At 47.6% G+C, this 13,583-nt stretch overlaps 1 protein-coding gene across 6 annotated transcripts in view; it reads right to left on the bottom strand.

The window, feature by feature from the left end:
- The window catches only part of DLG5 (discs large MAGUK scaffold protein 5), a 114,298-nt gene extending 102,176 nt beyond the window's left edge, over window positions 1-12,122 (bottom strand). For all 6 annotated transcript variants that reach the window (XM_076338403.1, XM_076338407.1, XM_076338404.1 and 3 more), the window contains exon 1: window positions 11,816-12,122. In XM_076338403.1, the coding sequence (XP_076194518.1) occupies window positions 11,816-12,116 (301 nt within the window). In that variant the 5' untranslated portion in view covers window positions 12,117-12,122. The remainder of the gene's footprint in view (window positions 1-11,815) is intronic.
- Window positions 12,123-13,583: the final 1,461 nt, after the last annotated feature.

Here is a 13,583-nt window from a genome sequence, read left to right as displayed (position 1 = left end):
AGCCACGCTGCAATCATAGAATCATAGAATCATTGAGGTTGGAAAAGACCTCTAAGATCATCGAGTCCAACTGTCAACCCAACACCACCATGCCCACTAAACCACGTCCCTAAGCACCTCATCTACACGTCTTTTAAATACCTCCAGGGATGGGGACTCCACCACTTCCCTGGGCAGCCTCTTCCAATGTTTAACCACTCTTTCAGTAAAGACATTTTTCCTCATGTCCAATCTAAACCTCCCCTGGCGCAACTTGAGGCCATTTCCTCTCGTCCTATCGCTTGTTACTTGGGAGAAGAGACCGACCCCCACCTCGCTACAACCTCCTTTCAGGGAGTTGTAGAGAGCGATGAGGTCTCCCCTCAGCCTCCTTTTCTCCAGGCTAAACAACCCCAGTTCCCTCAGCCGCTCCTCATCAGACTTGTTCTCCAGACCCCTCACCAGCCTCGTTGCCCTTCTCTGGACACGCTCCAGCCCCTCAACGTCCTTCTTGTAGTGAGGGGCCCAAAACTGAACACAGTATTCGAGGTGCGGCCTCACCAGGGCCGAGTACAGGGGCACGATCACTTCCCTACTCCTGTTGGCCACACTCTTTCTGATACAGGCCAGGATGCCATTGGCCTTCTTGGCCGCCTGGGCACACTGCCGGCTCATGTTCAGCCGGCTGTCGACCAGCACCCCCAGGTCCTTCTCTGCTGGGCAGCTTTCCAGCCACTCTTCCCCAAGCCTGTAGCGCTGCATGGGGTTGTTGTGGCCAAAGTGCAGGACCCGGCACTTGGCCGTGTTGAACCTCATACAGTTGGCCTGGGCCCATCGATCCAGCCTGTCCAGGTCCCTCTGCAGAGCCTTCCTACCCTCGAGCAGATCAACACTCCCGCCCAGCTTGGTGTCATCTGCAAACTTACTGAGGGTGCACTCAATCCCCTCATCCAGATCATCAATAAAGATATTAAACAAGACCGGCCCCAGTACTGAGCCCTGGGGAACACCGCTCGTGACCGGCCGCCAACTGGATTGAACTCCATTCACCACAACTCTCTGGGCCCGGCCGTCCAGCCAGTTTTTGACCCAGCGCAGAGTGCACCTAAGCCGTGAGCCGCCAGCTTCTCCTCACGGTTTCACCAGTCTGCCTTTACCTTCCGCTTACCACTGGAAAGGAAGAAATCAGGGGCCCCCCAGAGTCAAAGTTCAGTACCAAAACCATACTAACAACCTGGCTTTTTGCAGCACTTAACCAATTTGCTATAGTTGGCCCTAAAATTAAATTGAGATTTGACATTCTAGACAATATAATGGGATACTCCCTGGCAAATGAAGTTTTAGGCAAGTCATGTAGGCACAGCGTATCACTGGAGATCAACTCAGCCACAGATAGAAAAACAGCTTAATATTTACACATTGTGTTTTCTTCCAGTCCAGCGCACATTACACGCAGGTTTCAGCCAAACAACACTGTACAGAACAGGACTGTCAGCAGCCTTGCCGCATTAAGATTTCCTTCATGTACTTCCTGATTTTCATATTAATACAAATACTCTTGACATCCTACCAAGTCCTAAAAGCCCGAGGCAGAAAGTATCTCTGACCTCAGTATCCGAAACTGCTTTTCAGCGTTATCAAGGAACGTTCTCCTTGCTCAGTCAAAACACTGCTCTGCCACTTGCAGCAATGCAGCTCATGAAATACTCCTGACTACTGCAAAGATCCCAGAAAAACAAGAAAGGTTCATGAACCAGGGTAACAGATGGATATATCTGAATTATGAGCTAGCGTAGTGTACCTTAAAGTGCTGGCCTACACATTTTCAAGGCCAGCGATTTAGAAAAATAACTCACTAAGTATCTCAAAGTTCATGTCTGCAGTCTATACCTAAGTCAGCTTCGTGTTACTCAACGGGGTTTGGGTTTTTTTTAACCCATTAAGGCAGACTAATCAGACCCTTAACCTAAAGAAGTAGTCAATGCATCTTACAGAAAGCGTCTTTTCCTAATATGCCCTAAAGGCAACTAGAAGCCTTGGAAACTTGCATTTCTCCAGCAAAAAAAAGCAAAGGCTGCCTGCGCACTGGCAGAGCATCAAAGGAAAGCTGTTGCAGCATATCTAATTAAAGAGGAAACAAACAGGCAGTCTGAGCATCCCAAGGACCATCGCCACAGAAAGCACTAAAGAGGCTGAACAAGAAAGCTGTATTTTTAATACTCCTTTCTGTTAAAAGGGGCAAAAAAACCCCCACCAATGCTTTAAGGTGAAAACAATATAACTGAAAGTGAATTCCCTCTTGAGAATACCTCTTTTGTGATTTTGAGGGAGTTTAGTATTGTTTTTTCTGATTTTTATTATTTCTAAAATTCAGGTTGTACCTACATAGCTCATTCCGAGTCTAGCCCAACTCAAGAACTACATGATGGAGCAGCTGAGGACAACAACAGCTGATCAATTACAAGGGAAAGCCTCCTGTTGTTTAAGGCTTGTTTGGGTTTTTCTGTTTTTGTTTAAGACTTAAGCTTTTTATATTGTTTTTAACCACACCTACTTAAGCCAAATGGCCTTTAACAAACTGAAAGAGCAAATCTGTTAAAAATACAACACGCTCCATCTTCAATTAAAGGTTAAACGAGCTCTCAAATAACATCACTCTTTCTCATAGAAGCATTCAGAAGGGGAAAACTAGACTGGACATTCACAATTATTTTAAAGATTAAGAAATGAAGTTAATACCTGAATACGTTCATTGTGGTGATGCATACAGCCCCAAAGAAAACCCTTAGATATCCTGATTTCACCACCATTAAACACACACTCACTTGCACACCACCTGAAAAACTGAACACCATCATGATCTAAATGCAGAGTAGACCTTCTTAAAAATCATTGCAAACGTTCATGAGATCATGTATGAAGTGTTTAAGAGAACTTTAAAACTGCATAACAAGAAGCTTTCCTGAAAGAAAGCAGTCACTAAAACCACATCTGTCAATCTCCTGTCAACTTCTAGTTGAAGAGCTCCCAACAACTCAATCAACCCCTCTTTCTGCAAGAAGATCATAAGTGAGGAAGACGACCTGAAATTATTTAAGTGCTCCAAAAGAGCAAGATCACGTGGTTACCCAAATCTCAAAATTATCTCTTCCTAGAGTTATTTTTCCACAAAAGCATGCAACAGGAGAAAGCTATCCACAAGAAAAACAAATACCAAGGAACAGAAAAAATAAAGGAGATAAATATAATTCTATGCTTATTAAAATAACACATGAACATCTATGTAGCAATTTAGCAGCTGTACTTGGTAATTTTGATATGGATATTTACCACACCAGCTTTATTTCCCCAATCCAAAAGTTCTGATGCTTTTTAAGAAAGCCATACATACACATACCTGCCCGCCCATCTGTCTCAGAAAGAAAGACTATATTGGAAAAGCAAGGATTTTGGTGCACCAACACCAACAGGACATAGCTCACCTGCGCCAAGTGAGTCCAGAATTCCAATTACATTTTACATCAATCCTCAGGGAAAATACATCAACCTATACTACAGCTACATTTCCCTACACAAACTCCATTTTGAGCACTACTGAGAAGCAAACAGCCATCAGCCTCACGTACCGAGGCCCAAGCGTACAAGCGGTACTTTACCGAAGACATCGTCTAATCCAAAGAGCTTAGTATGCAAGGCCTGGATCCTGCCAACACTTGCACATGCCTAACCTGATGCATATAAACAGGGATTACTCACATGCTGGAAGGTAAGTACATGAATAATAAGCACGTTCATGAGTCGGCAATTATGTTCAGGTAGAATAAAAAGCCAAGGTGAAAGGAGAGGGGGCACAAGAGGCAAGAAAGTTGTCACAAGGCATATTAATAATTAAGAGTGAATGCTCCCTACCAGATTTTTAGGAAACCTAACGTAGAAGTAAGTTTAAAGAACATTGGCTTTGAGGGTTTGAGGGTGGGGAGGAGGAGAGTTTCTTGGTTTATCATCTGAATACACAATAAATTGTCAATTATGTAAAAAGTCTGCCAAAACTCAACCCTTAGACTGCCCCTCTTTACCTAATCCCCCCAACTCTCCAGCTGAAACACACACCGGTTTTACATTCTCACTTGCTTTCTCCAGCTACAGGCCAGCTGCATGCCTGGAAAGCTTCTGAATCAGGGCAATACGGCCTATTTAAAATTCAATTCCTTTAGCAGCCAACTCAAAAAAAAAAAAAAAAAAAAAAAAGATTTTTCTAAAATACAAACAGCATCTCTCCAGAACAAACTAATTAATGCTGTGAACAAGCAAACTGCTGAGCAACTCAACCCAGGAATTGTGAAACTGGAGGCTTTAGAAGTCATGAGGAAGAAGGTGGTGGGGGTTATATATATGAAATGGCCTGCTCTTAACTTCCTCCGACACCAGCTTGGGTAAGAAGGGCCTTCCAGTTCTAGTAAGTTATTCTGTATTGCCCAGTTATCACACATTGTCAAGAAAAATATCCTTAAGTGTTCACCCCAAGTGGCCAAGTGCTTCCATCAGCTTCTTCAAGATCCATCAATTCTAGGTACCCCGTCTGCTATCACCAGCTTCTCAAGCCTGCAAAGGGTGCCCTGTGAAGATCAGACTCCTCCTGCACAACAGCTTACAACAGGAGTTGGCAAATTTAACCTTACGTGCTAGCTACAACAGCAAGGGATGCTGGCATTACCACCTGTCACCATCAACCGCCTGCCGGTGCACCACAACCTATGGCAAGCATACAACTAGACCAATTATACAGCAAACACCGTACGCTAGGTATTTTGAACTGGTTTCTAAGCTATAGTACTATGGGGCCTCCTTCAACACTTCCGTAATTCTATCTTGCATTGACAAGAATTAATATACCAGAGTAACACCGAGAACGCCAGAATATGGCCCTTTTGGAAGAGCCGGGCTCCAGCATTCAAGATGCACTAGCAACACTCGTCTCTTCAGGGAACAGCACCCTTCTTTTACGCTTTCGTTAGAGAAGTATTGGTTAGTCTCAAGCCAAAGCTCAGTCGGTGCAACGTTTCCAGCTCCTACATCAGAATGATTCAGCTCTAAATTATCACCGTTCACAAAAAAGCAGCCAATGACTTGCATCTTGAAGGTCACAAATAATGTTTCAGCACTGACGACTCAATATAATTTGGAAAGCCACAGAAGCCTAGATGCCTCAACTTCATTTCTACAGCTCTTTTCATACAATGTTATAGGCACTAACAAGTTTTTCCATCTCGATCAATACTATGAACACTTTACATAAGGAAATGTTTTCGCTTTATTATATGTACAGCATTTTAAGATTGTTTATATATATATATATTAAAAAAAACCCAGGAACTAATTGCCTCACACTGTAACACCCAAAACGTGCTGGGGACTCAACAGCTCTGAAAGATGAAACCTCTGTCCTTGAGATTTTACAGCATAAGAAATTGTTAGGAGAAAAGTGAAAAGTAGAAGGCATTTATCAAGACTTAATGGTATCTTTCTAATGACCAGGGTTGTGAATAAGGAATTGTAATGCTATAAAATAATAACTGAAATAACAATTAGGACTAAAGGGAGAAAGATAAAGAGAGTTAACAGGAGCAAGGGAAGCTAAGAAGCAAACTGAAAGAAACAAAGGAAGAAAACAAACCAGAAAGTGGTAAAAGCAAGCAGCAAAGGAAAAAAAAAAAAAAGAATACTTAGCTCAAATTGCAGGCTGCTAACAGAACTGGAAAGCCCAAAGTCACTACCCATGTGGTGGCTGTGGTCTTCACTATCTAGACCAGAGGTCCAAAAAACTCACAGCAACCAACACTGGTTAAAGCTACAAGACAACAATGAGACTGAGAATGGTAGTTAAATCAAGCTAAAGATCTGAAACCTTTAAGACAGGCAATCTTCAGTTTTAAACAAATCAATAAGGAGCAAGCTAGAGAAAGTTGTTGGCTTTTCTTACTGATTGTGTCTGAAAGTGAAATTTATGCTTCTATTTCAGGATTCTCATAGAAGTAACAAGCTAAAAGAACCCTTCAAAAATGTATCAGTCTCTCCTCTTTTCTATGATTTTGTAAGACACCAAGTCCTGTGTGTGTCCAAAGCAACTTGATAGCTGTATGCACTGATACCACAAAAATGATGATTATTCATTTTACACTGATGGAAACGATGTCCCCATGAGTCTACTGCGGCCAGCTTTCTTTCCACCCCCTCCCTGAGCACAGCAAAAACGTAATTGAGAACTACCACCCCCTTGGGATTTGTAAACTACTAAAACACGCATTTCCTTCCTTGGGATTGAGAGCCTGCTTCCATTCACTTACTATTAGACATTTCATTGGGAATACCCCTCTGGACACTTGCTGGAAACTTCCCGCATTTTTTTAGCCTGGCAATTCCAAGAGATTCTAACTCTGAGATCATCAGGAGACACAGGTACTGCAAAACTAGCACTGGGTATTTTATCAAGTTTAATTACTGCTCAGCGCTGCCGAAGACCTGTACTTCTCCTAATGTGACTTCTGAATGCTGCCTGCTTTTTCATCTGCACAATTTAAGAAATCCTGTAACACGGCTTGCGAAGCTGCCCTGGAAACTAATAACAGGTCTGGAAAAATCCAGACATACTGCTCTACTTCTCCCACTCTTCAATTTTCCGCGACGGAAGGGAGTGTAAATTGTACTTAATTGCAAAATTGTCAGTTCAGTCCTTGAGTCAGTAAATTACGCTTGTACAAGTTTCTCCTCATTCTCCCCTCTCTCCTTTCCCAGGGAATCCACACTCCCAGCATTATTTCTCATCTCCGAGCACTTCTACTGTCTTCTTCCCCTACCTCTCCCCACAGCCTCCCGAGCCCCCCGTCCTTCTCGCTTGCTCCTGCAGGACACCGCACCCCGCCTCCACGTCTCGCACCCTTCCTCCATACAGTCTCTCGGCTCCTCGCTAGCTCAAGTTCTCACTCCTGCTCACGAGCTCCTCTCGGCAGTCACCAGTCAACGTTTTGTGGGGACCGGTCAACACTTTGTGGGGGACGGAGAAGAGGGGGCACAAGGCGGAGGCCCCAGCACCAGCCCCGAGCAGTCACACTCCCAGCTCCTCAGGGACAACCCCGGAATTACCGCATTTCTTGGGGGGTCTCCTCGGTGCTGCCAGCAAGAGAAGTGGGTCCCAGCTCTCCATCTCCTAAGTTCAGACATACAGAGCTTGCCTTCTGCGTTTGTTTTTAAACATGGCGAAAGACTTTGCAATATTTAAAAGTAAACTTTGTGACTTCAAATCCCATATTGTCTGAAACAACTCGCTCCTTTTTTTTTTATGAAGCAGAGGGAGGAAGTTCCCTCTAAAAAGCTATAAAAGTTTGAATCCTAACTTTTTCCCACTCCTATAAATGCCCACATTTACTTTTTGGACTGGAAATTAACACTTGATCTCTGACCAAACACAGCTAGAAAAATAAGTCTTATTAAATAAAAGAAGGAAAACTTTCAAAGTCAATCTACAACCATCTTCCTTCTTTCCTTCTTGACCCCTTAAAGACCTCTTTAAAAATGCAATCAATTTGGAACTTTAAATTTTTGAAGTTTTAAAACTTAAATTCCGATCTTGAAACTGTTAAATAAAACACCTCTGAAGCCTAACACGCTCAACTTTTAAAATCCAAACTGGTGCTAAATCCTTACAGTAAAAAAGCCATTATGTTATGATTAAGCTTACAGACGCACACTCACTGGTTGCAGCTGTACGGGTACAGAAAAGCAGGAGACTAACTGCTAATATAAAAGCAAACTGTGAACCTAGAAGTTTAATAGTTGTGAAACAGGCAGCGAAGCTTTTTAAGTTCAACAGTCTGCTCAGCTTGAGGATAAAGCGCTCGGCACCTTTGCAGCCCCACGAGTTCATCTCAAAAACAAATTCCAAGCTTGACAACCAAACCTGCCTTTTTCCCACTTTTTTTAACATAACAAAAATGTAAGTACAAAGCTGTACATTATCTGGAGCAGTCTAAAGACTACCTAGTTTCATTACATTTCTGTTCTAGCCCTTTAATTACATTTAAAAGAAAATACATCTTTAATAGTACTTGTCACAATGAAGTATCTTCCACTGTATTCTTGTCTTGGACACATTTTATGTCACATAATTCGCATTTTATCAACTGTAAGAATGAAATATTATCTGCTTAGCAAGATATCGAAGAGATAACTGAATGCTCAGAAGTCACGTATTTCCACATTAGAACGGATATGTTATTCTATCAGGATACAGGATTTCTCACATGCACGATGGAGGTAATTTGCCAAATCAAGTATTTAATAATAATCCATCAGTTCACCCCAAAATAAGTAAAATACTACTTAAAGAATTAGTCCCCGTGCAAAGTACTGGGAGATTTTAAGTCAGCCAAACAGTCACTTTCACACCAAACATCTACACAAAAGCGTAACGTAGTAATCAAAGGTCTTACTCAAGGAAGAACTGAAGTCTCTGAACATGACTGAAACAGAGCAAATCGCACTCTGTTTAGCTTCTGTTTTGACAGAAGGTAGTTTCCTGTTAGATTTTGCACTCTGTTTACTAACACTGTTAGGCGCACTACTCTCAAATTAGAAACACAACCAGCTTAAAAAAAAATATACATTTTATTGGAGAAACCGTCATCCACAAACCACTACACAGTTTTAGGTTTAAAACGAGCAATTAGAAGCTATTTTAGAAGACAAATATATTTGAATGGGGACTGAACTGGGGGAAACTCTACAAAGCAAAGCGAGCTCCTTGTAACGTAAAGACAGAGTTACCCACGCTGGAAGTCTTTCGGCAGTTAGCAGGACCCCAGTTCGTTCCCTTTAGCAGTCAGACCAGCTGTTTACCTCCCTCCCTGCTGTGTAGATAAATACTTATAAAAGTGTCAGCTCTACATTGTCCAGCCAGCCACAAGAACGGTTGATATGAATAACAGCCTGAGTTTCCATCCGAGTTCACATATCACCTTTAAAGTCCAATAGGAGGTGATATTTAAAATGAGAAGGAAAAAACCCCACAAAGTAATGGTACGCGTCGCGTACGTTAAAATGGAAGGAGAATCATTCGCGCTAGCATAGCGAGCAGACTGTATGCTGAATTCTGCAACTTTGAACAAAATTATGTTGCCGATTACCTTCCCGTTTCCCTCACAACAACAGCACCCTGGAAAAAGAAATTAGCAAACACTACTACAAGACGTTATTGGTTATAAATAATTTTCAACTCCAACAAGCATCCAGGGCATGTTCTTTATATTAGCCTCCTCTTCCAAACAATACTAAAATTAAGTGTACCACTGTAAACCATCATTTTTTCATATACTAATAGCAATTTTAAAAATTAATTCAGCTCAATAAGTTAAATTAAAGGGATGTTTAAGATATGTATTTTTTGTCTTTAAGATTAGAGGCATTTTACATAATATACGCTGAGGACCGTTTCACTTAAGTATTTTAAATCCAGCATCCAACAGTTCTCCTTGCTACCGTGTTTACGGTTTGCTACTATACCCAAAGAACAAAAAGTGACTTGACTCATCAGCCTTCAACAGCCCCAGTGGAAAGTGGTAAGACTCCTAAAGGATGGGTGGTCAGACTTCCTACAGGGAGATATTAGAGTAAAACCCCATTACATCCGACACAGGCTCAAACAAGAACCTTTCTACCGCGGTTACGCTCAAACATTAACTCTTCGCATAACACATCCAGGACAAACTCGCACGTAGACCAGGATTTTTCGGAGGCGCTCAGTGGGCACGCAAGCAGCCTCATGACTAGTTACCATGAGACCCCCCCTCAGGCGAGTGAAGTTGGAATATATACAACGGTGTCTGAAGGCTCAAGGTCCTTTACCTTCCTATGTGCGTGACGGTTTATTCTTAAGCTCACTGTTAGCAATCTCCTGTGTACTCATTTGTAAACATGTTTATCGCAAGGGAAACAAAACCGTAACTCTCAAAGTTAGCTCTTTATTACTACTGATAAATGAAAGCAGTAAAATTTTAAAACCCACCACATCAGGGGAACATCGTTCCCCACACAGATGTTAATTTAACTCAGATTAGCCTCATGAACACATTCAGTCAGCGAGGATATAGTTCATTTTGCCAATCAAACTACTTTTCCCTTGAGAGCTCGGTGTTGTGAGACATTTTGCAATTCCGACTTGTGTTTTAAAAATAAAGAGTATTACTATATCCAACGCCTACTTCGTTTTTTCCTGCCATTCATGCTTTACACCTTTGTTTTTAAGGCTGGGGAATGTTAGTAGCCCAGTACCGTTAATGCATCTTCTCAACAAGACAAGGCCGAGCATTAATCTAATCATACAAAAACATCATGGGTCCCATTCTGAAAGGCAGCGAGTGCCCTCATCTCCTATTGATGTCAGGCCACATAATGTTAGAAGTGTTGAGGTCTATTGTTCAGTCCATTTTTCCCCATCCTGTGAGGTCCTGCCATATATTCATTAGAAAAGGCCATAGGCTATAATACACTGATATAAAACAAAACAAAGACCCTCACGCATTTTTTTTGTGTTTACCAAACTCCTAGCATCAACAGTATAATTCAAATAAGGGCAGAGTACACAGTGCAACTGCACATGCAAGAGCTGTTTTCCAGACGGAAGCAGCTCTTAAAGGGGTTTCTTTTCTTAAAGAAATGGTATAGTTTACAAGAGCCAGACAGCCCTCCCAATGCAGCTTCTTACGTAAACAGGTAGTCACCCTGCAATTCCCAAATCTGGAAACCAAAACAAAAAGAGACCCCACATTTCTGAATCGGTCAACTTGGACACACACTGGAAGAGAATACTTCCACATCACTTAGATAATTGCGTATTCTTTATCTGTAATCTATAATACAGAATAACCATTTACTTCAATCGAAGTATTTCTCATCTAGAAACACAGCTGCACTTGCAAGGCCTTGTGTATTATCACCAATTTTTTTTTTTATTATTATTTTAAAGCCTAGTATGGTCCGCATGAAAGTAGACTGTCGCTTGTTTTAGAGGGAGGAGAATAGGGGAAGACCCGTGGGTCAAAGCCCAACTTAGCCGAGAAGGAGGTTTACGCTCAAATTCTTCTCGTCTGGATTTGCAGTTGAATCAATTGTTGTCCTGTTCTAACCGCCAAGAAGAGTTACAATAATATAGCCTCAAACAAACATAGGTTTGTCCGGAGAAAAATAGTGACAGTATTTATTCAAACGCACATCTGCTGGAGCCCTGCCAGGCAGCCCATTCCAGCAGCCTGGCTGCAGGGGGGAGTTTCACACTTTTGCCCGGTCAAGAAGCGACTGTTTAACACCACCGGCGGCCCCAGAGGAGCCTCGAGGGAGGAAAACCCCTTCGGGTCCGGTCTTCCCTAGCCCCCGACCGGCACCCGGCCTCCGGGGGTGGGAGCAGCAGCAGCAGCACCCCCCCAGGCTGGGGTGGCTTCTCCTAAGGGCACGGCACAGCATCGGCGGCACCCCTCGGGGGGCAGTACCGGCGCGCCCGCCAGAAGAGAAAGGAAGAGGGGTCGGGAGCACAGAGCAAGAACCGAGAGCCCAAGCGCAAACACGGGCGAGTTCCGAACCCCCCCCCCGCCCCGAAAAGGAGGACCCCCGCCCGCAGCCGCCCCGCTCCCTTCCCACCTTCGGGAGGGGGAGCCCCGAGGGGCCCGCGCTGCCCAGCCGCTCCCCTGCCCCAGCGGGGATGGGCGGGGGCAGCCGCTGCCCTCCTCCTCCTCCGCCCCCGCACCTTCCCCGGGCCCCGCCGGGCCCCGCGCCCCCCGGCCCCACTCACCGGCGGTCTCGGCCGCCGCCGGCGCCCCCGCCACGCCGTTCAGGTAGAGGATGGAGAGCAGATGGGGCTGCGTCTTCTCCAGGGCCACTCGCAGGTCCTGGAAGTGGTCCCGCTCCTTGGCCAGCAGCAGGGCGATAAGCAGCTCGGCCTTCCCGCCGCCCGCCGCCTCCAGGTCGCGCAGGTCGCGGGGGCCGAGGGCGCCGGCGGCCTCCAGCAGCTCCACCACCTTGTCCACCTCGGTCATGGCCTGCGCCAGGCTCTGGCGGCACTGGGCGAGCAGCTCCTTGTGCTTCGGCTCCATGGCCGCGGCAGGCCGCCGCCGGCCAAACTTCGCCCGCCGGGGCCGCGCGCCGCCGCCGCCCCCCGGCCCCGCCGCTCCGCCACCGCCGCCCCCGGGGAGGCGCGGGCCGAGGGGGGGCGCCGCCGGCCGCCCTCCTCCGGCAGCCGGCGCCCCCGCAGCGGCCCCCGGCGAAACCGCGTCCCGGGGAAGAGGCGCGGAGCTCGGGTAGGACCTGGGCCGAGGGCGGCTTTGCCTCTTCCTCCTCCTCCGGGCAGGGAGCCGCCGCGCTCCCCCTCAGGCAGACGGGGGGCCAGCCGCCGTCAGGGGCTGCTGCTGCTCCTCTTCCTCCTCCAGCCGGCGCCCCTCTCGCCTCCTTTCCAACCCCCCGGGCGGCGAAACAACTTCTCCTCCTCTCCTCTCCCCTGCCCCCGGGAGGGGGACAGCCGGCAGCAGGAGCTGCGGGAAGGGCCGCCCCCGCCGCCTCCCGGGCACCCCCCACCCCCCGCCGGGCAGCCCAGACAACTTCTCTCCTCTGCTCGCTACAGGCCACACGGCCGCGGGGCGAGAAGGGGGTGGGGGGAGACGGCTTCAGCTCCAAGCGCCTCCTTTCATTCGCGGGCGCACGCAGCCATATTGGTTGCACAAGGCTGCCGCCTGCGCCGAGACGGAGCTGCCGCAGCGCGTTGCCCGCCCGCCCGCTCCTCGCCTCCCGCCGACGCGCCGCGGCGGCAGCCTCTCCCCCGGCCCGGCCCGGCCCGGCCCCGACCGCTGCCCGCCTCCCGGCCGTCAGTCAGGGGCTCCCCGCCGGCCCCTGTGGGGCGCGGAGGCGGGGCGCCGGCAGCCGGGCGGGGCGGGCCGAGCCGGTGGGGAAGGGGCCGGGCCCGCGCCCCGGCCCCCGCTGCGTCGTCCTCCCCCGCGGTGCGGGGCGGCCTGAGGGGGGGGTTCTCCCCGCTCCCCCTCTCCGAGGAAGCGGGGCTTCGCCGGGGCAGGAGGGGGTGAGCAGCCCCGGCTGTCTGGGCGGTGAGACAAAGGCTCCGCTGCGGCGGGGCGGCGCTCCTCCCCGGCGGCGGGGACGGGGGCTGCCGGCCTCCCCGCCCTGGCGGCCCGGAGCCGGCCGGGCCGGGCCGAGCGGAGCGGAGCGGAGCGGAGCGGGCGGCCGCGGGCCGGGCCAGGCCACTGCCGTCTGCCGGAGGGTGGGAGCCCCGCGGGAGCGGCCGCCTGTTGACGGTGCTCGCGGTAGAGCTGCGGGGGCCGCACCGGGCGGCAGCTTCAGGCGTCGAGATTCAGTTCATCCTGCGGCGGAAAAAGCAAAGCATCAACATGGGAACAGGCCGTTTGGGTCTTTGTCCGTTAGAATTTACAAAAATGGACGTTTTCAAACAGAGGATCTGAACCTTAGTAATACCTGCTGGCTCATCTTCCCCCCGAACGTAGTTTCACCGCTGTTCCGTGAATAACCAGGGGCCAGGTAATGTCCCAGTAGAGCAC

This window comes from Aptenodytes patagonicus, chromosome 5, assembly GCF_965638725.1.
Source record: "Aptenodytes patagonicus chromosome 5, bAptPat1.pri.cur, whole genome shotgun sequence".
Lineage (NCBI taxonomy): Eukaryota > Metazoa > Chordata > Aves > Sphenisciformes > Spheniscidae > Aptenodytes > Aptenodytes patagonicus.
This window is presented reverse-complemented; position numbering and strand designations above follow the sequence as displayed.